Here is a 22,547-nt window from a genome sequence, read left to right on the forward strand (position 1 = left end):
CTCTATAGTATAGGCAGTGTCAAGATTTACTTACATCAGAGGGAAAAGAAACTATAAAAATCAAGCTTTTTATAAAAAAAAAAGCTATTTCAATGCTTGTATAAAAACAAGCATTGAAGATGCAAACATAAACATAATAATACATCTTTGCAAAACTAAATATCAATAATTTCTGTTCAGTCGCTACAGGTATCTCTCCTATCGTTCATTTGTGAGCTGGTGCTGGGGCCTCCTGGGACGCAGAATCCGGGTCATTATTCCAGCTTGTGTGGTCCTGCGCATCCGCTCAGTGTTTCCTGATGAGGAAGGACACTACGTTGGGTTTAAACTGCCCCCCGTTTGAACCTTGACACAAAGCTGGCAATGAGCTCGTCCTTGTCCGGCTTCTCATACTGCGCTGATAGGTCCTCTGGGACAGGGATGGCCAACAGCGCATCAGTGTATGGCGTAGGGTTGACAAAGACTTCCTCAAAAATTAGGTCCATCAGGTTAGCAACATAACCTGTATAATAAAACACAAGCACAAATATAATTTTTCGTTTCAATTGGTTGTGTTTTGTTTTTATGTTTTTTTTTTGTTTATTATTTATTTGTATTAAAGAAATACATTTGAGAATTCCAAAATATGTGTTGTTTGAATTGATTTGAACCCTTACCAAAGGTCGGCTGTGTCTTTTGAGGTTTAGCTATGCACTCTCCCTTCCTACCCTTTGGAAAGGAGATTTTGAAGAGAGGTACACCTTCCTCTGTTTCTGCTTGTGGTCGGTCTGCATTTTCATTATAATGCATAGCAGCCAGGTAGAGCCTGGAAATACAAGACAAAACGTGTTGATATTGACAATACTTTTGGGAATAGTAGCCTAAAATATCGTAGTAAACAAACTTTATTTTACCTGCACAGCATTCCAATAAAGGTAAAGACAACATTCTTTGGGGCAAAACGAAGGATGACGGCATGGAAAGCCTCCAACGATGAAGTTTGGTGGTGGGGGCTCAGTTTTGCAACATCCTTCAGCATTCTTTTGTTTGTTAGCAACTTCTCCAACTTGTTGAAAGCTTGAGAATCTGCAGACAATAAGAAAATATATTAGAAAACAATACAGTACAGAATATTACAGCGCTGATCTCAGGTAAATTTCTGAAAGTGACTAAATAACTGTGTAGTTGTCCATTTACTTTTTTGTCATTTAGCCTGTATATTGATGAAATACCTGCTTGGAGCCATTTACTCTTGTCAGTTGTCTTGCGGATTGCATGCTCGCACTTGGGGTAAAGAGGATCCTCATGTGTATGGACATCTCGAACATGGTTCAGGATTGCGTTCCACTTTGCAATTCTCTCTGGCTCGGATGTTGAGCCAGCTGCAGTCCAGTATATGTGATTGTTGATGCTTTTCATCCACTTTTTGAGTATCTCACAGTCTTTCTGCTTACTGATTGCTTCCAGTTTCTTTGAAAGTCCTACAATGAAAGCAAAATACATTCCACTTAGTTAACCCATAACAACCCGCTGTGACGTGGGTGTCACATACACTGGTGATTATCTGGTAGATTTTGTATGATATAATGGACTATGGACATCAAGCAGATCCATATTGGCACTGACAATATACCTTTTGCCATGTGCCAGACATCATAGTAATGGGTTATTTTTCTCTCCCTGAGGAACTTCTGTACTTGTGGATGACGATCAGTGACAATGCAATCAAGGTTGACGCCACGCGACTCCAGTAATGCTAGACTCCTCGTCAGGCCCTCTTTTTCCATGTGGCAGCTACCACCAACCTCGTTGCTCTGTTAACACAGAAAAACAATATGTTAATTGAAAATGCATTATAGACTTTGATTTTCAAATTGAAATCAATAACCACTTTAAAACATATTTTTTGACAACTCACCTGAACCAACTGAATGTCCACAACGGTGTTAGTATTGAGATCCATCATTGTATAACTCCCATATTTTGCAGAGTACCCTGTTGTTGTTGTTGTTTTTTTCAAATATTGACATTAGTAATCACCATTCAGTATTATGTCTGGCATTTTATTCACTTCACTCCTTTTAACTTCAAACAATATGTAACCCATGTATAAACTACACTATTTCAGTAAAGTATCAATACCTGGAGAGTCAGCTCTCATGTCACCACCAAGTATAACTTTTTCCTCCTGACTTAGCCGCTGCAGATTCAGATCCTGTGAGACTTTCCAGTGGTGAATAATTGCGGGTTCAATGAAAGCTCTGGCATGGCGGCGAAATGTTTTATACCGAAACAACTGTAGCTTCATTGTATTGAAGACCTGTTAATGTGGGTGGATAAATAATACATGTAATTTGAGCTAAATCGAAGTAATTCAGTTAAAAAAAAACTACAGTTGCACATCATTTACCTTTTCGATTTGTATGAACGATGCACCACTCAGGTAAACGGCGACAGAAAGGTTCAGATTTCCAGCTGGCATGCTACCAAGGATAGGCTGGCTATTCCATTGTCTTGAAAATGTGCAATGGGGGCACAGCTGCTTCACAGACAGGAATGTCCCCAGCCTTTGGGTCCTCACATTGCATGCCCGCGTGCAGACCGGACATAAATTAAACAAGTCCATGATGCAGTTCTCATACACTATGTACTTTTTGTTGTTGTGGGTGGGAGTGGATGAATCTTCACTATATCAAACCAAAGACAAAAGAAAAAACATTTTTACTTAAACAGATTGAGCTTTCGTCTGGACTGAACTGTAAACCATCACCCTGTTTTCGACTGGTGTAATAATTATTATGCACATAAAAAATCATAAAAGAATGCTATAAACAACAGTCTCACTGAGACTAATCCTTTATGTTAGAATGCGAGCCACACATATATTTAAACACTCAGTAACTTACGACTGTTGACTGGAGTATAACGATGCAGTGATGGAGTCTGCAGGATCATAAGTGGAATCATGTCCCCTTGAAGCTTCCACTAAAGAGCTGCCCTCCAATGGATTGTCCTCGAACAGTTCATCAAGGTCTAGACGAGGTCTTTTGTGTGTTTTTTTTAAAGGTGTCGATGACAGGCACAGAGGGTCTGCATTGGTCGTCCCAACACCAAAATTTTTGCAGGAGACAGTTGCCTGAACACCTGCGTCCCAAATATAATTTAATTAGGAAAGTCTAATGACAACACATGAAAGCAAAGAAAAAAATGGCAGAATACCTACTAATCAAAAGTAAATGCATTTACAGGTGGTAGGTACATACCTTCACTTTTAAATTTGGGTTGCAGAGTCTTTAAGGATAGCTGTGTGCCTACAGTATGTGTTTCCAGGTCATCTGTCTGGCAGGCAACATCCCTTGAGAGAGGCAGCTGAAAGCAAGCACTTGATGTGCTGGCCTGTATAGAGACAAAAAGGTCAAATTAGTACTCAATGTATTACTTTGTATATATTACATGAGCAACTTGTAAGAAGATAGAAGATAAGCATGTTTAGTGAATAACAATAATACTTAAAATTAGATCTATGAAATGACAAAATTATATTACATAATTTGTTTACATAATTTATATTTCATATCTTAAAAGTAATACAGTGTGTGTATATATATATATAATTATATTGTGGTATACATCTGAAACAGATCTGAAACAGACTTATTTGTGCATTGTGTACAGCTCTATAAATAAAAGTTGAAAAGTGTTTTACGTGCTGATAATAAAACAGGTGTTAATTGCTGTGTTAGCTGTTTAAGCTGGAGATTGCATGGGGGAAAAACAGTTTTTTGAGCCTAGGTGTTCTAGTACACAGAGATCTGTAACGTCTGTAATTTATCTTATTACAATTACATCAAGCTCTGCGATCTTGAAATGCGGATATCGCGCGCGACATATAACCAACAGGAAAACGGTTATCCAAAATAACAAAGAAGTGTACAACACTCACGTTACAGTGTGTGTATTCACACACATACTTAATGCTGTCTACCTTTACGTTAGCGCAAGTAGCAGCTAACTGCATAGGTAATGCTACAGCCACATTCTACGTGTAACAATCTAGGTAACCATAAACAGTAAAACAACACACTTATATATCATTAGTTGACTTACTTGTCCGAGGTGTGTAGTAGCTGAGCCAAAGAGAGTTGGTACTGATCCAGACTTTAGGTTCAAACGTTCAGCAAGCCCAGCTCTGTATTGTCCCAAGTTGACGAAACAGTCGTCTGTGAAATGTTTGCCGCAGACATGCAAAAATTTCGGAATTTGTGTCGGCGCATTTCCAGAGAAAATGAAATGAATCCACTGGTTCTTCTGTGGCTTGGATGAAGGAACTAAAAAAAGGCTTCGGTGTTCATTTATACATCCAATTATTGAACATTTATTGTGCTTCGCTCGCTCAAACGCCATGTTATCTCTCGTAGACAAACTAAAATCGCTCGCGCGCGCGCGTTCCTACTTCCTAGCTTATTTTCTCATGGGCGGGAAATATTCTCTGGGCGCCTGGGCGGGCAAAGCAGAGAAAGGGGAGGTAACATTCCTCCTTATAACGTCACAAAGAGGAGATTCAAGATCAGCGCGATTGAGCTTCCATTTTCTCAAAGGCAGAGAAAGATAGAAAAAGCTCGATTTACACCGATTCAAATTTCTAGAAACTTGGGGACCATATACAGGCTAGGGGAACTCATATTAATGTTAAAAAACCTCAGAAAGTGAGAATTTCATGTCATGGGACCTTTAAGGCCCGTACACACTGGGACGAATATCAGCGCGTGTTATTCGCCAGCGTTTTTCAGCGCGTTTTTTGTGTTCACACCCAAGCGATTTTCGCTGACGATGAGCTGAGTGAACATGCAAATTCATTCCCTGACATTAGATGGCGCTTAATGTAAAACAGAAATACAATACCACTCCATACTCTGCAATACCACTCCATAACAGTTCTCTTTTAACAAGATTTTTGTAGTCGCTGTCGCGTTTGTCATATAGTTCTTCGCTACTTGGCGTATATCTTCTTCGCTGTTACGTATGTGTGCTCGGCAAGACCGTTTTGTGTTTGAGCGCCCCCAAGTTGTGTTTTACTGTAACTTCAGAAGCTCCAGACACGTGAGCAAAAGCGGCAATCTCATTGGTCGGATAGTTTTTGACGCGGCGCGTCAAACCAAAAAAACGAACCCGAGGCATTTAAAAAAAAAACGCTTTTACGCGTGGCGTAAAACTGAATGTAGGGAAGACTAAAGAACTTGTGATTGATTTCAGAAAGAAAAAAGAGAAGGTCCTTCCAGTTACAATTAATGGTCAGTTGATCGAAATTGTGCAGTCATATACATTTTTAGGTGTCCATTTGGATGAAAAATTTAATTGGAAAGAGAACACCAATGTTGTAATGAAGAAAGCTCAGTCGAGACTCTTCTTTTTGAGAAAACTCAGATCATTCAACATCAGCACAAAGCTCTTAAATGTTTTTTATCAAGGGATTTTAGCTAGTGTTCTTTTTTATGCTGTACTTTGCTGGGGGGGCAGTATATCTGCTGAGGACAAAAATAGAATAAATAAGCTGATAAAGAGAGCTGGTTCAGTTATTGGTTTTAACCCAGATGTATTGGAGGTTATTGTGGAGAAGAGGATAAGTTCAAAATTAAAAATTGTCCTGCTTTTTGAAGGCCATCCACTACACAATTTGTTTAAGGGACTCAGAAGCTCTTTCAGTAAGCGATTGGTTATGCCTCGGTGCTCTAGTGAGCGCATGAGAAGGTATTTTGTTCCTGCAGCGATCAGATACTTCAACGAACATTGTTAATTACTAAATATTATCCTTGTTTTTTTGTTTTTTTTATAGTGTTTGTATTTTTATACTTTTGAACTGTGATATTGAATTTTTTTAAATTGTGTCTCCTAATCAGGTTTTATTAGTCTTCTAATGCAGAATTATTTATTGTTTGTTAGTTGTGTATTGTGATGGCTGTATGGTTGGTGGCAAACCAGTTTCCCTACCGGGATTAATAAAGTTGTTCAATTCAATTCAATTCAATTTCTTTGTACAGAGAGTCTGGCCTCTCTCCATTGACAAGCGTTAACTTCCTTGTAGGCGGGTACTCTGTTGAAGTTTAAAACTATTGGGTCTGCCCAGAGTCACTCTGGATCTGCCATAACCAATCGCTAACATTTGGTCGTGACGTATGTCAACTCAAACTAGCGCACGATCTCAACGTCATCGTTCTCAGCCACTCCCTCTGTTCGTTGATTGGTCCTGCAAAAAATGTATTTCTGGAAACCTAAGAATATACAGCAGTCCCAGGCTGCGTTCCAGTCCAAAGTTGTCATGCCCTTCACTTGCTAACTTCCCTCCGTCTCGTTCACTCGGATGTACGTCATTGCGAGTGCCCACTACTGGCGGAAACTGCAATGGGCTGAATTGGAACGTCCTAAGCCCTTGATCACTTGGAATCAGCTATGTAGTTGATTTATTATTTACATTTTTTTTTTCTTTAAGAATTTGTTTAATGCAGCATCCAAATGTTTATATGTGTGTTTGGGTTGTTTTAAATAAATATATATATATATATATATATATATATATATATATATATATATATATATAATATATCATAGAGTTGTCTGTTGTGGTGGTGATAAAACGAGATCTGTGGTGACGTCACAATCGTACTGCATTGTGGGACATATAGGTGCCTGAAGTGTACATATGAAGTAGACTCGCTCCCTCGGTCAAAATCGAGGGAACGAGGGTCTGTCCATCTAAACTTCCCTCGTCCACTTCAGTGGAACGCACTTCAAAATGGTGGCAGGGATTCCCCCGAGGGGAAGTGCTTAGGGAAGTTCGCAAGTGCATGTCTAAAAGTGGACTGGAACGCAGCACCAGACGTAGTACTGAAGGAAAATGAAATTGAGCGGAAGTACGTAGGAGGGCGGAGCCAGGCTAAAACATCGATGCTTGGGATTTAAATATTCAATTAAACAACAAAAATGCCTGCAAACGGTCGCTTTTGTCGTGTTTGTTTTGTTGTTTCCAGTGATTTCTTTCTGATAGTTTTCTGATAAAACTTCCATTTGTTGGTGAAATTATGTGTTTGTGTGACGTACTCAGAGAGGTGTGTTACGGGCGTGTTTTAGTGAAGCGCTGCAGAACTTCAGGCAGTGGAAAGAAACGCACTGGCCCGACAGTGGACACGCTGGCTTGAAAGGATTGAAAACGCGGAAATAATGAGCTTCCAGACGTGTCACAAAATGATTCTGATTGAAGGTGTCAGCACATGTAAACACCAGATCGGTTTAGATAACATCCCATGTAAACAGTCAACCCGAATCCGTCAATCGGAACGATCTCAATCAGAACAGCAAAAAAGTGTGCATGTAAACGGGGCTAGTGATTACACTGTAATTTCATGCCATTAAATATGTATGTTTGGAAACTTTTATAAAGGAATCACACACAAACAAATGCATAGGCTATCTCTTTGTAGTCTCGTCTCGGTGAAGCTGTTTTATCAGCAGTGAGTTCAGTATCGTGATATCGAATCGTGACATGAGGGTATCGTTACACCCCTATTGTTTTGTGCTTGGTATTTACACATTGATCTCGCGACGATTATGGTTAATTAATCGTGGCAGACAGATATCATTATCGCAATTAAAATACGATTAATCGTGCAGCCCTAAGATATAGACATAAATGCTTAGATGTGTAATTTAGTATTAAAACAAACTCCGTAACTGACAACTTTGATTTTTGCAGATCAGCTCCTCTTACAGCAATCACATCATCAGTGAAGCTCCTCCCACATCAGTCTAATCATCAGTGAAGCTGAAGATCCTCCCACATTAGTCACATCATCAGTGAAGCTCCTCCCACTGTAATTATCTTATAAATGCTGGAATATTCTCATCAGCTACAAGTGAAGACGAGCATCAGGAAGAGCTGAAATCTGCAAAGACTAAAGAGTTTATTAAAGAGGACAGTGAGAACATGAGTGATCCAGAACCCTGCAGAATGAAACACACTGAAGATCCTGAAGAACAAAGAGGTTGGTGTTCATATTCTTCATTCAATCATGATGCTGAAGAACTATTAAAAAACGCAGAATACAGTTTTTTTTTGTCGTTTTTGCGATTGCATTTGAATTTCAAATGCTTTTTGAATTCGCCACTGAAGTAATAACAAATGTTGGCCCATATTGATAGGATAGCATCTTGCAGTTGATGGAGATTTGTAGGATGCACATCCAGGGCACGAAGCTCCCGTTCCCCATTAGTAGTCATTAGAGGATGGGTACATGGTGGTCATAAAGGGATGGACATGGTCAGAAACAATGCTCAGGTAGGCCGTGGCATTTAAACGATGCCCAATTGGCACTAAGGGGCCTAAAGTGTGCCAAGAAAACATCCCCCACACCATTACACCACCACCACCAGCCTGCACAGTGGTAACAAGGCATGATAGATCCATGTTCTCATTCCGTTTACGCCAAATTCTGACTCTACCATCTGAATGTCTCAACAGAAATCGAGACTCATCAGACCAGGCAACATTTGTCCAGTCTTCAACTGTCCAATTTTGGTGAGCTTGTGCAAATTGTAGCCTCTTTTTCCTATTTGTAGTGGAGATGAGTGGTACCCGGTGGGGTCTTCTGCTGTTGTAGCCCATCCGCCTCAAGGTTGTGCGTGTTGTGGCTTCACAAATGCTTTGCTGCATACCTCGGTTGTAACGAGTGGTTATTTCAGTCAAAGTTGCTCTTCTATCAGCTTGAATCAGTCGGCCCATTCTCCTCTGACCTCTAGCATCAACAAGGCATTTTCTCCCACAGGACTGCCGCATACTGGATGTTTTTCCCTTTTCACACCATTCTTTGTAAACCCTAGAAATGGTTGTGCGTGAAAGTCCCAGTAACTGAGCAGATTGTGAAATACTCAGACCGGCCCGTCTGGCACCAACAACCATATTTGGTTTAGGTCTGGAGACTGGATAGGCCACGCCAGAACCTTGATATGCTTCTTACAGAGCCACTCCTTGGTTATCCTGGCTGTGTGCTTCGGGTCATTGTCATGTTGGAAGACCCAGCCTCGACCCATCTTCAATGCTCTAACTGAGGGAAGGAGGTTGTTCCCCAAAATCTTGCAATACATGGCCCCGGTCATCCTCTCCTTAATACAGTGCAGTCGCCCTGTCCCATGTGCAGAAAAATAAATAAACCAAAGCATGATGCTACCACCCCCATGCTTCACAGCAGGGATGGTGTTCTTGGGATGGTACTCATCATTCTTCTTCCTCCAAACACGTTGAGTGGAATTATGACCAAAAAGTTATATTTTGGTCTCATCTGACCACATGACTTTCTCCCATGACTCCTCTGGATCATCCAAATGGTCATTGGCAAACTTAAGACAGGCCTTGACGTGCTGGTTTAAGCAGGGGAACCTTCCGTGCCATGCATGATTTCAAACCATGACGTCTTAGTGTATTACCAACAGTAACCTTGGAAACGGTGGTCCCAGCTCTTTTCAGGTCATTGACCAGCTCCTCCTGTGTAGTTCTGGGCTGATTTCTCACCTTTCTTAGGATCATTGAGACCCCACGAGGTGAGATCTTGCATGGAGCCCCAGTCCGAGGGAGATTGACAGTCATGTTTAGCTTCTCCCATTTTCTAATGATTGCTCCAACAGTGGACCTTTTTTCACCAAGCTGCTTGGCAATTTCCCCATAGCCCTTTCCAGCCTTGTGGAGGTGTACAATTTTGTCTCTAGTGTCTTTGGACAGCTCTTTGGTCTTGGCCATGTTAGTAGTTGGATTCTTACTGATTGTATGGGGTGGACAGGTGTCTTTATGCAGCTAACGACCTCAAACAGGTGCATCTAATTTAGGATAATAAATTGAGTGGAGGTGGACATTTTAAAGGCAGACTAACATGTCTTTGAGGGTCAGAATTCTAGCTGATAGACAGGTGTTCAAATACTTATTTGCAGCTGTATCATACAAATAAATAGTTTAAAAAATCATACATTGTGATTTCTAGATTTTTTTTTTTAGATTATGTCTCTTACAGTGGACATGCACCTACGATGACAATTTCAGACCCCTCCATGATTTCCAAGTGGGAGAACTTGCAAAATAGCAGGGTGTTCAAATACTTATTTTCCTCACTGTATATATATATATTATACATGCGCACACATAAATACTCAAATATAACTTGTCATAATTATTTATTTTCCTCTTTGAGCTAATTTGCTGGCATTGTGCCTCACACACACACAAACCACTCAAACCTTCCATAAAAGGTTATGGTGCGCTGTGAGAAACACACTTTCCTTGATGATGTGCTTGCAGTGTGTGTTCTTCCCTTCTGGTCACATATTTTTTAGGCTGAAACATTTTTTGTCACATACAGCATATCTCCTCACTATCCGCTTGCTGCCTGTCCCCTGAACACACTTTAAAAAAAACGCGGTCTCTGTAGACTGTCCAGGCTCTACAAACGGCAACAAAAACAAACTGGGCCAACCTGCACCACAAATCATAACAAACAGTGTTCTAGCCAATAACCGACAAAAATTATTTGGGGTTGTGGGGAGTGGAGGAGAGAGAAGCATGAAGAGGGAAGTTAGCTAGAAGAGAGATGTCCTAGACAACGACTAACTTTAGAATTATATTCTCTTGAATTCTGATATGGCCGAAACACGACCAAAGAGACGACGTTCTGATGAATAAATAACAAAGAAGAGGGAAAAGGAGAAGGAACGCGCAAAGTCCAGAATTTACATCGGAAAAACCTGTTTCAGGAAGCACGGAAGGGCGGGGGAGGGAACGGGATGATGATATGAAGGGAAGGTCGATCTGGCCTCCTTTTTGTTTGACACCTCAACAGGAAGTGACCCAACATCACTTAGAACACCTTTAAACCTGCTGTTTATGATGTCATCTGTTATAATAAACAAAAGTTCAGCTGGAAAAAAAAAAACAGTTCTTGAATTGAAAATGTTATGGCACTGTTGTATATGTTTAATGTGTTTATTACATTAGATAATTGTGTCATTGATCAAATATTTTTAATAGTTCTCTTGACACAAACATGGGATTTGTGCCTATAATGTTTTCAAAGTAATAATTGGAAGATCTATGTTCCTCATTCATGGAGATTTTCAGGAACATGCATCATTTATTTATTAAAACTCATCAAAATTATGCTAGTATTTTAGGGCTCAGTTTATGTCCTTTGAGTTTATAATCATTTCTCTCTTTGAATGTGGATGTTGTCACATGTTGGTTGAAGCAGGGAAGAATGCAGGATCTTAATTGCAGCATTTAAACAAACTCTAATACTCACAAACTGGATCAAAAGAAACATGAACAGAACAATTAAACATATAGCAGCGACAACAGACAAGGAACAGACTGATACACATTTCTTAAATACACAGAACAGAAGACTGGAAAGCGAGACACACCTGGGTGTCACAGGCAAACATGACATGAACACAAACTTTGAATGTGACACATGTACTGGAAATGCAATTAAACTTTATTTTCTTTCATTTCAGACCTGATTGAAGAGAGCGGGGAGAGTGAAGAACTGAGAGAAGTGAAGGAGGAGAGTGAAGAACTGAGTGAAGTGAAAGAGGAGAGTGAAGAACTGAGAGAAGTGAAGGAGGAGAGTGAAGAACTGTGTGAAGTGAAGGAGGAGAGTGAAGAACTGTGTGAAGTGAAGGAGGAGAGTGAAGAACTGAGTGAAGAGAAGGAGAGTGAAGAACTGAGTGAAGAGAAGGAGAGTGAAGAACTGAGTGAAGAGAAGGAGAGTGAAGAACTGAGTGAAGTGAAGGAGGAGAGTGAAGAACTGAGAGAAGTGGAGGAGGAGAGTGAAGAACTGAGAGAAGTGAAGGAGGAGAGTGAAGAACTGAGTGAAGTGAAGGAGGAGAGAGAAGAACTGAGTGAAGTGAAGGAGGAGCGTGAAGAACTGAGTGAAGTGAAGGAGGAACATCATGTCAAACCTGGAGAAAAACCTTTGAGTCGCTCAAAGACTAAAGGCACATTTTTAAAGAAAAGAAAAGACAAGAAATCTACAACCTGCACTCAGTGTGGAAAGGGTTGCACAACCAAACGTAATCATGAGATTCACATAAGAATCCACACTGGAGAGAAGCCATATACATGTGATCAATGCAGCAAAACATTTATGTGCGCATCAAACCTGAAGAGACACCTGAAAGTTCATATGAAGGAGAAGCCATATTCATGTTCTGTGTGTGGAATGAGTTTTTCACTGATGCGAACTTTACAAACACATCAGAAAATACACACTGGTGTGAGAGAGTACATGTGCTTTGAGTGTGAGAAGACTTTTATTACAGCAAGCAATTTAAAACAGCACCAGAGAATTCACACTGGAGAAAAACCTCACAAGTGTTCACACTGTGACAAGAGATTCAGTCGATCAACACATCTGAAAACACATGAGAGGATCCACACTGGAGAAAAACCACATACGTGTGATCAATGTGGAAAGAGTTTCACATACAAGCGCAGTCTGGAGATTCACGTGAGAGTTCACACGGGAGAAAAGCCATTTACATGTGATCAATGTGGAAAGGGTTTCACAACCAAACAAAAGCATGAGCTTCACATGAGGATCCACACTGGAGAGAAGCCGGTCACATGTGATCAATGCAGCAAAACATTTATTTGCGCATCAAACCTGAAGAGACACCTGACAGTTCATACAAAGGAGAAGCCGCATTCATGTTCTGTGTGTGGAAAGAGTTTTTCACTGCTGCAATCTTTACATAAACATCAGAAAACTCATACTGCTGTGAGAGAGTACATGTGCTTTGAGTGTGAGAAGACTTTTACTACAGCAACATGTTTAAAACTGCACGAGAGAATTCACACTGGAGAAAAACCTTACAAGTGTTCACACTGTGACAAGAAATTCATTCAGTCAGAACATCTGAAATCACATGAGAGGATCCACACTGGAGAAAAACCTTACAAGTGTTCACACTGTGACAAGAGATTCAGTCAGTCAGAACATCTGAAAACACATGAGAGGATCCACACTGGAGAAAAACCTTACAAGTGTTCACACTGTGACAAGAGATTCGGTTGTTCATCATCTCTGAAAAAACATGAGAGGATCCACACTGGAGAGAAGCCGCAAACGTGTGATCAGTGCGGGAAGAGTTTCGCTATTAAAAGTCACCTCAAGATACACATGAAGATCCATGCAGTGGAGAAACCACATCACTACAGTCTGAGATCACAGTAAGAAGGTCATCTTTATGTGCTGAGCAATAAAATCTCTCCGGTTTAAGTTAGTCAGTCAAATCTCTCCTCTCCACCTATAGCTGGCGCTGTTTCACTGTGGCTGCTTTTGAGTCATCCAGGTTGTGAATGAGGCCGACACCTGATGTTATTGTAAAGCGATTGGTGTGTACAGTAGTAAATAGTAGTGCTATATAAATGGCTCATTCATTCATTAGTTTCTTAACAGCCACGATGAGCAACGGACATTTTGTTGTTTGATTGGTTTCTATTAACTCGTGTTCAACCCAACATGAATGTGTGATATAAAAAATCTGATTTTGACATGTGATTTGTCTGTTCAAAGCAATGCAAAATCACTCTCTGACAGTAGGTGGCGCTCATGTTAAAACAAGCAGAAATAAAGCAATATACATAGCAGCGCTGTGCAGCTTTCTCTTTCTGGTATTACTTAATATGGTGAAGATAAAACGTCAAACAGTATTTTCATGTTTTCTAACAGCAGTTCATGTTTTTATATTTGCTCTGGTACTTTTCAAGAATACAGAGATGAGAAGCTTCCAGATTCTTCCTCTGCTAATGTTAGAAAGGCGTTGGAAATGATGGGATTGCTTACAGATTACATGTCAAGCATGCACCATCTAGAGTTTTATGACCAAACTAGTTAGTTATAACACAAATCATCTTCATGATATTAAAATAGATCATAATCGTGCACAGCAGTGTTGACCAGATATGATGGAATATGAGGATTGAAATGACTATTGAACTCATCAGTGATCTTGACTTTGGGTTTCACTTTACATGTAAATCTCATTTGAAATCTCACTTGATTTAATGTTTCTTTTAGACCTGATGAATATGAACAAGAAAGGAAAAACAGAAGCCAAAAAATCTGTCTCCTGCCCTCAGTGTTAAAAACGCTTCACGTGTAAATCAAGTCTGAACATTCATGTGAGAGTTCACACTGAGAAGAAGAGGCTCAGGCTTTCATTCTGAAATCACATCTGCTTTTCAGTCTGAAGAAAGATTATTTAACTGTGATCAGTGCGGTAAACAGTTTCAATGGGCTTCAGTCCTGAAGAAACACCTGAAGATTCACACAAAGGAGAAATTTAATTTGTTATGCGGACACAATGACTGAAACAGAACTCAAACTGAATGAGTTAAAGAACATTTCGAAATCCCAGCATGATAATTGGATAATAATTGTAAAATGAAGTGACTAATTAAGTGATGATTGAGTATTAGTGATAAACACCTGCTGTTAACAAGCAGAATACACAAGAACTACAACTGACTTCCAGCCACAGCCTTAGATAAAATCAACTGAAGATAAAAGACATTAAATATATGAAGATCTCAGCAGAGGATGATTAAACAACTCCACAAACAGCATTACCAGCTTCACTTATTACTAACCAGTTTGACTTAACTATTTCTCTCAGACATCTATCAAGTTCTTTAGAGAATCAACAGAGGTTTAGAAGTTGATGATTTATTGAGTTTCGTTTAAGATCACCATGCTGGAGATCAGTGTTTGCTTTAGTTGGGCTATTGACCCTTATCTCTGGCTGCGGTTACCTGTGTTCTTACAACGCACATTTGTTATGGCACAAAAATCAACAGAAAATGTGATCAGATGTTGATGGTTAAGTGTTTATGATGACAATCATCATTTCGTGACCTGACTCACTGAACTCATTCATAGTCTGTTCTCTGAATAAACAGGCGACATGCTATTGGTTTTCTTCAAAACTGATTCTATAGCATAAGTCCCAGCAGTATTGTGACAATCAGATAAAATTAAGGATTTTACAACCAGTGTGTGCACAAACCGTTTTCATCTATGGCATTACTAAGACTAACACAGATATCAATAATCAGCATATGAATCTCAACAACGGTGACCATTAAAAAATGCATGCTGGTTACTAGTATAATACAAAATGTATTCATGGCTCCCAGCATGCAGTGCGACATGAATTACTTTTTAATGGTCACCATTGTTGAGATTCATATGCTGATTATTGATATCTGTGTAAGTCTTAGTAATGCTATAGATGCCACTCAAAGTGTATGTGTCGGCCATAGCGGCTTTCGTTACGCCAGCTTCTGGTCAGTCACTGGGGCAAAACGACTTAATAGTCCGCTTCCTACGAGTAGCACGGAGGCTAAATCCTCCTCGACCCCCCTCGGTTCCCATATGGGACCTTTCTACGGTCCTAGAGGCCATGAAGGGTGAACCATTCGAACCTTTGCAGGATGTAGATTTGAAATATCTCTCGCTCAAAACCGTTTTTCTGCTGGCTCTCGCCTCAGTAAAACGTGTGGGTGACCTGCACGCGCTCTCTGTGAGTGCTACATGTCTTGAGTTTGGGCCTAATGACTCCAAGGTCATCCTCAAACCAAAACACGGCTACGTGCCTAAAGCACTTGCTACTCAGTTCAGGGCACAAGTGATTTCTCTGTCTGCTCTCCCTGATTCTAACGAGGAGACCAATGTTAAACTTCTCTGCCCTGTCAGGGCTCTGAGGGTTTACGTGGAGCGTTCTGCTGTTTTCAGACAGTCAGAACAGCTCTTTGTGTCTTTTGGTGGCCGCACCAAGGGTCTGGACACCACTAAGCAGAGCCTCTCAAGATGGATAGTTGATGCTATTTCTTTGGCATATTCATCTAAAGGCCTCGACTGCCCTTTGGGCATCAGACCTCATTCGATTAGAGGCATGGCCTCGTCGTGGGCCTGGTCCAGTGGAATTTCGATTCACGATATTTGTATGGCGGCAGGCTGGGCCTCACCGTCTACGTTTATCAGGTTTTACAACCTAGAAGTTCCCGCCCTACAGGCTAGTCTATTTTCAGTATAAGACATACTGTCCAAAGTCATCATGTCTGACTCAGTCCGATATGACCTGTCACATACCGTGCTAAGCGCTCATATTTCTTGTAGTTCTTAGGGGTCTAAGTTAGCTTGGCTTCTTCCTACATACTGATATAGGGTCCACTTACTGACCTCGTGTAGACTCGCTCGTGTTATGAACCCCGGGCACTGCCCTGGGGACTAACTCGTAGGAGTTATTGAGCATGCACGGCGTTTTGCATTGGGTTCCCGTAGCTTAAGATACTTACGCAACACAAGAGTACTCTCGAAAGGGAACGTCTCGGTTACTAACGTAACCTCGGTTCCCTGAGAAGAGGGAACGAGTGTTGCGTAACCTTGCCGTGCTTATGCTTCGAACTGATCGCTTCAGTCGATGAAACCAGCGAGCAACCTTTCTGGCGGCCTTATATACTCTCAGGCCACGCCCGTTTCGGCGGGCTGTGTGGCATGAGGCGCGCGAAGCGCCCCCATTGGTTCAAGCGTCACAGTTGCCTCTCTATAGGTTGCAGCAGTTTCCCGCAGAGCAGCCAATAAGCGCGCAGAGTCAGCCCGCTTAGGTCTGCTAGCTGCAGTAAATGCGTTTTAAATTAATACAAAATTATAGGATAATTTTTGGCTTCAATCTTCTCGAGAAAAGGGGTTTTCCCGTAGCGTAAGATACTAACGCAACACGAGAGTACTTTCGAAAGGGAACCTTTTGTCCACACACTGTTTGTAAAATCTTTCATATTTTCTGATGGTCAAAACTAGCCTGACTACGTCAGACTTCCTACTTCCGCTAATTTCATTTCGCTCCTGTAGTCAGTCTGAGATAGCAGCCTATCTTTCAGTTTTCCACCGGCCTGAAAACAGCCGGGCCAATCAACGAACAGAGGGCGGGCTGAGAGCCGTGACGTAGACGCTGATTGTACCGTGGATGCGTAGATTTACTTCACATAATCTGCAAAAGTCATTCACAGCCATGTTCACTGCGGTATTTCGCTCGATGGTTTAGTTTTTGCATCATACATGCGTTTACAGTGGAAGTTAGATGTGGCTGAGCATGCGCATAACACACGCCATAACCAAACGTTATGTGATTGGCTTACGGGTAACCAATGATTTTAAACTTCATTTTATCAACAGCTTATTGTTATTGTCCGATTTTTATTTTCTGCTGATTCTTCTTGCACTAGTAATAATTTCATATTTGTTGGTTCTGATAGCCAAGTATTGTGTTTGCTTCAGGGGCTTTCCTGTAACAGAGTCCACTGGAGGCAAGGTTGAAGAACCCAAGTGCAGTATTTATTCAAAACTAGATCAAACATAAAACAAAGGCATGGCACTTAAAACAAGAACATGGAGATGGCTTACCAACAGCAGTTACAGTGAAACAATACTTGACAAAGTAACAAGCCTAACACGAGGGCTTAAATGCACACAAGACTAATGACTAGACAAGGGACACCTATGATCAATCAAGGCAATAAACCAATCAGAATATGACACATAAGACAAGGGAACACATCGTAGGATCAGCAGGATGACAGACATAAAACAAAACCAAACCAGACAAACAACATCACAACACAGCTACGCAAACACTATTCAGAAGTGTCAGTGATCTTAATGTTCAGTTAAAAACCGCTGTTATAAACCCTTCTTTCTTTTTATTTTTTCAAACTCAATTAGATTAAGTATTTCAGAATAATAGGCCTAAGCATGGTGCAGTTGAGAGTGAGGCAGCCAATTGTAATTTCTCAAATGCATTTTGTCATTTGTTTGCTCTACTTTTTCATATTCTTTTTGTTTTGTGAGATCTGGACCTAATCTTGGATCCATGGCCAATAACATTTCCATCTCATTATCCCAGTTTTAACATCATTTTTGATTTCCTAATTTTGGACCATTTGGAGTTATTTTTCCTTCTCCAATCTATCTCTAGAAAATTATTAAAACAAGATGGGAGTGACCAGTATCTTTGTTTTGTAAACAAAAATAATAATTCTTTGACATTTTGTGTCTATTTTTTTCTTTGCCAGAGAATAATTCTATCATGCTTTTAGCCCTATAGTTGTTGAAAATAATAGCCCTCACTATATCAAATCCAGCCTCAGTTTGAACTATTTGGTGAGTTGAGCTCCCACTTCTCTGTATTTTCTTTTTCTTATAGGCCTGGGGCCTGTACCATGAAGCCGGATTAGGTGGCTAGCCAGCTATGTTTCAGTTTAGTTTCCGCCAACCCTGGGTTTTAGGTACTATGAAAGTAGCTCGGCTTTAATCGGTGTTCGTTGCCATGGTATCTTACGCTGCACGGCTAACCTGCTCCGGGGCAGGTTATGTTCTGGATTCAAGATCTCAGACTGAAGTTTGACCAATCAGCTGAGAGCAAAGAAACATATAGGTGACGTAACTTATTCCAAGTGTCTGTTGCAATGACTTCACCTTTTCTTCCAAATCCGGTGGACATCTCAGCGCAAATTGTTTGACGAGCACTTCGTAGAGAAAGAGTTTTTAGCCAGACAAAATCCCCTTGCCTTTCCTGATAGTTACTTGTATGAAAGATACAGATTTTCCGCGGAAGGAATGTCTTATCTTTGCGAACTTCTTGAGCCGCACATAAAGAATTTAACACGTCGAATTCATGCACTTACTGTACCGCAAATTGTATTGCGTTGTTTTTTTTTTTGTTTTTTTTGCAAGTGGTACATACTTGCACGGTGGGTGACGCACAGAAGCTAGGGGAAAACATATGTTTGTCAAACCATTCGCAAGGTGGTCCTCGCCCTGCAGGAGTACATGAAAAGTTTAATTAATAGTGTTCCCCGGACATTTATCGACCATGTCCATAAAAGAGGGCTTTTATAAAATTGCCAGTAAGATATATTGATAGGGTGACATCACATGAACACCTTTTTTTTTTTTTCAAAAAGCAAATTTCACAAATGTACTAGGCTATACAATATAATACATGTTAAGAATTATTTTGAATCTTTTTTATTATTCTTCTGTTAATCTTATGATGGGATTCCCAAGTCATTGCAACATGTATGCAGTCTATTGCTCCAGTCTCCACAGCTCTAGGGAACATGAGGCAGATTATGTTAATAGCAGTAGCAGTTTTTGGCACGGGCGAACCGGGCAATCGCACGGGCGAACCGGGCAATCGCCCGGGGCGGCATTTTTGGGGGGGCGGCGCCGCCGGCACGAGCAGAAAATAAAAATAAAAAAAATAAATCTGCGCCGCGAAGCGGTTTTCTATTATCTGTCATTTCACTGTGTGGGGAATTGGCAAATTTGCGCCCCTGCTTGCTGAGAAGATGCCGTGCACAGAAGCTGTTTGTTTGAGAAGGGGAAAGGGGAGGGGGCGCGGAGGCGCGGAGGCGCGGGCGCGGATGACAGTTCACCTCTGGGTCTCTCCCAAATGGAACGGACAAGGGGGGGGGGGACGGGGGATCCATATAGTTATCTAAGTCAGTCACACCTCGACTTTCTTCCAAATAACGCACATTTCAGTCAGAATATTATAAATACAGGCCTCTATGTTTCCTACACATTTTTGTTTTTCTGAATTGTCTGCATGGCTAATAAAAATAGGTAATACAAAACGATTACTTGGTCACCACCACCAAGGTGAATTGGTTTAGTCTTGACTTCTGGTCGTGACTAGTCGTGAGTGACAGTTGGTATGGGGGGGATCAGGGGAAATCTGTTGATTGTCGATGTCGAGTACGTGCCAAATAAGAGATGGATCATGGACAAGAAAGGTCAAGCCATCAGGTGCCCAATTTAGAAACGAGCGAAAGATAAAGTATGCAACTATGTTTTCTCTGTATGATTAACGTTACGGTATCCATGTCATGAATGAAGGGGCAATATTAATTGGTGCGTATAACAATAATTCGGTTTTAACTCAAACACCACGAGATCTAATTTCACCATAATATTGTGCTTTGCAACAAAACTGTTACAAGTTCAGTTATTACACTGCAAAAAATGCTTTTATTAGTATTTTTGTCTTGTTTCCAGTCGAAATATCAAACATTTCTTAAATAAAGATGCATAACGTTATATTACTAAAGTAGTAAAATGACATAAGATATTAAGTCTTGTTTTCTGGTGGGCGCTCGAAGGGGGTCTCGCCCAGGGTGTAATTCAATGTAGAACCGCCACTGGTTAATAGGAAGTCCTATCACAGCTAATGTTCAGGTAGAGATGAATATGTTAGATGATTATTTTCTGTGAGATGAATCTTTAAATTAATAGTAACATTAACAGATATAATAATGATCTACTAAACATTTCATCTGCAGACGACTTGTGGTCATGAACATATGATCAAGTTTGGATGCCAAATGGCCTGGCTCCAGTGCTAGACTCAAATTTTCCGGTAGTCTGTGTTGTGTCAGCACTTTGAGGAAAGCAAGTTAAATTTGGTACAATACAAAACACTGTTAATTTGAACTGAGATAGAAAAACCTACACAATAACCCCCTATCATGACCCTCAGATAGGGCCACAACACCACTTCAATGTGGCCCTCAAACCAGAGTGAAGATCGAGATGACCTTTGGCCTCCTAAAGACACATTAACTGTGTTCGGCCCTTAAGAGTCACCAGAGCGGGCATCACAGATAGTGGCTGCATGTGCCATTCTGCACAATATAGCCACCAGTAAGGAGCGAGAAACACCACAAAACCAGCTTCTCCCCGATGAAACTGACCCGATCACACTTGACCACCCTGGTGCAGATGTAGATGCAATCACCATACAATATTACACTTAATAAAAGCACATTGAAACTGCACATAGGTCTCAAACTCTTTTATTGGTTTTGGATAGATAGATAGATAGATAGATAGATAGATAGATAGATAGATAGATACTGAGATCAGTTTTATCCAGCTGTTTGATTTCCTCAGCTCACAGTCAGCTCCTTTAGTGAACCGTCTAGTTCAAGTCTCCTTTAGTGTGCAGTCTAGTTCAAGACTCCTTTTGTACAGGGCCCTGACTGAGTCTGTTTCCACCTGAAACATAATTCCACCACAAACATGATCATTACAAGTTTTCTGGAGGCTCATCAAATCACAAAAAGTTCCTTGACTTCCTACAAACACAGGACTGACTGTAATTTATGTCAAGGGTTTGAAATCCTTACCTTGTTCACATTTCTTCTGAAGCCCATTGAGGTAAAGGCCTCAGTTTCTGGGGCAGGTTGTGAAAAATCCTACAATAAAAGAGATGTGTAAGGGCCAGTCGCTTTTTTATGCCACACATTGAAATGTTTGCCATAATAAAAAGCCCAGTGCATTCACATCAGCAACTGTCTGAGAACACACAGACAGAGTGTCTTCATCATTTCCTCCACCCTAATAAATAAAAATTGGCCAATGTAAAGCATAACTGTTGTAAAGCAGGTTATGTTACTGGTGTTCTGTCTGCTGCATACTGACCTCTGTGTGGGAGACTGTGTGTATGTGTGCTGGCTTCAACAGGGACACTGTAATTCCCTCGACTGCAGAACATACAGTCAGCCATATTTAAAACTTAAAAGTAGTAATGTATTGCACACTTACCCAGTGTTACTTGCTTAGAGGAGCCAGCACCAGGGGCAGATTGTACTGCACCTGTAATCACATCCATAATCGGCCGTCCCTTATTGCCTACTCAGAGCCAACTCTGCCACAGTGTATTCTGGTTTACTGAATTTAACTCTTTATTTCTGTTTGCTGCAAACAAGTGTTTGTGATCAAATGTTCACAAAAATAATAAAAGGTTGTGGTAAATACTCACCACTTTGAATTATATTTTATATTTTGTCTTTATCTGCTGCCAAGAACATTTGGAGTTTGGGTTGCATCTAAAAATCAATGAATATTAATCTTTCTTAGTACATACATGCTCATTTTTTATATATTACAAAAATAGGCTATAGGCTATATTACACATAGGCTACACATAGGCCTACATATAGGCTATACATACATACTTTTACATAAATATAGAACGTAAATTTGTTTAACTTACGCATTAACAATCAGCAATCTTTCTCCAACAGTCTTCTCTTGCTTTTGCAGCAGAGAACGTATTGTTTCGAGCTTGAAATACATATTTAAATTCATCGTAATTATGAATGATTATCTCTTGCTCCTCCGCGGAAAAATCGCGACCCGCGATTGGTTGTTCAGTGTCGACGTCACTCTTTTATGTGCACGCGCACGTGGAGTAATCATACACTGTAAAGAGGTTGCTGTAAATTTTACAGTAACTTACTGGCAGCTGGATGCCAGTAAGTTACTGTAAAATGTTTTACAGTATTATTACTGTATTTTCACTTACAGTATACTGTACCATTTACTGTAATTGCATTTACAGTATTATTACTGTATTTTCACTTACAGTATACTGTGTCATTTACTGTACTTGCATTTACAGTATTATTA

General features: G+C 40.5%; 5 protein-coding genes and 1 long non-coding RNA gene across 8 annotated transcripts in view; 2 read left to right on the forward strand and 4 right to left on the reverse strand.

The window, feature by feature from the left end:
• Positions 1–18,797, forward strand: part of LOC309499299 (uncharacterized protein) — a 22,431-nt gene extending 3,634 nt beyond the window's left edge. The window contains exons 2-3 of one of the 2 annotated variants that reach the window (XM_082170505.1): positions 7,727–8,015; positions 11,527–18,797. In XM_082170505.1, coding sequence (XP_082026631.1) covers positions 7,958–8,015; positions 11,527–13,247 — 1,779 coding nt within the window. In that variant the 5' untranslated portion in view covers positions 7,727–7,957 and the 3' untranslated portion in view covers positions 13,248–18,797. The remainder of the gene's footprint in view (positions 1–7,726; positions 8,016–11,526) is intronic. The other variant, XM_082170506.1, reaches the window with a different exon arrangement.
• LOC309502936 (uncharacterized protein) overlaps positions 1–22,547 on the forward strand; it is a 217,345-nt gene that overhangs the window by 136,135 nt on the left and 58,663 nt on the right. The window lies entirely within an intron of this gene.
• Positions 1–22,547, reverse strand: part of LOC309500223 (uncharacterized protein) — a 98,487-nt gene that overhangs the window by 33,210 nt on the left and 42,730 nt on the right. The gene's annotated exons all lie outside the window — the stretch shown is intronic.
• Positions 1–22,547, reverse strand: part of LOC309502253 (uncharacterized protein) — a 166,849-nt gene that overhangs the window by 10,546 nt on the left and 133,756 nt on the right. The gene's annotated exons all lie outside the window — the stretch shown is intronic.
• Positions 99–2,530, reverse strand: LOC309473983 (uncharacterized protein). The gene is made up of 7 exons (XM_082136281.1): positions 2,390–2,530; positions 2,122–2,299; positions 1,613–1,974; positions 1,212–1,460; positions 894–1,065; positions 657–805; positions 99–502 (listed from the first exon to the last, which is right to left on the reverse strand). The coding sequence occupies exons 3-7, from the start codon at positions 1,764–1,766 to the stop codon at positions 324–326; spliced, it is 903 nt and encodes a 300-aa protein (XP_081992407.1). The 5' UTR covers positions 1,767–1,974; positions 2,122–2,299; positions 2,390–2,530; the 3' UTR covers positions 99–323.
• LOC309503627 lies at positions 20,037–22,332 on the reverse strand. The gene is made up of 3 exons (XR_014207784.1): positions 21,558–22,332; positions 21,420–21,473; positions 20,037–21,331 (listed from the first exon to the last, which is right to left on the reverse strand). It is a non-coding gene; the product is annotated as an uncharacterized lncRNA (long non-coding RNA).

The sequence above is a fragment of the Leuciscus leuciscus genome, assembly GCF_965113295.1.
Source record: "Leuciscus leuciscus genome assembly, chromosome: 1".
Classification (NCBI taxonomy): Eukaryota; Metazoa; Chordata; class Actinopteri; order Cypriniformes; family Leuciscidae; genus Leuciscus; species Leuciscus leuciscus.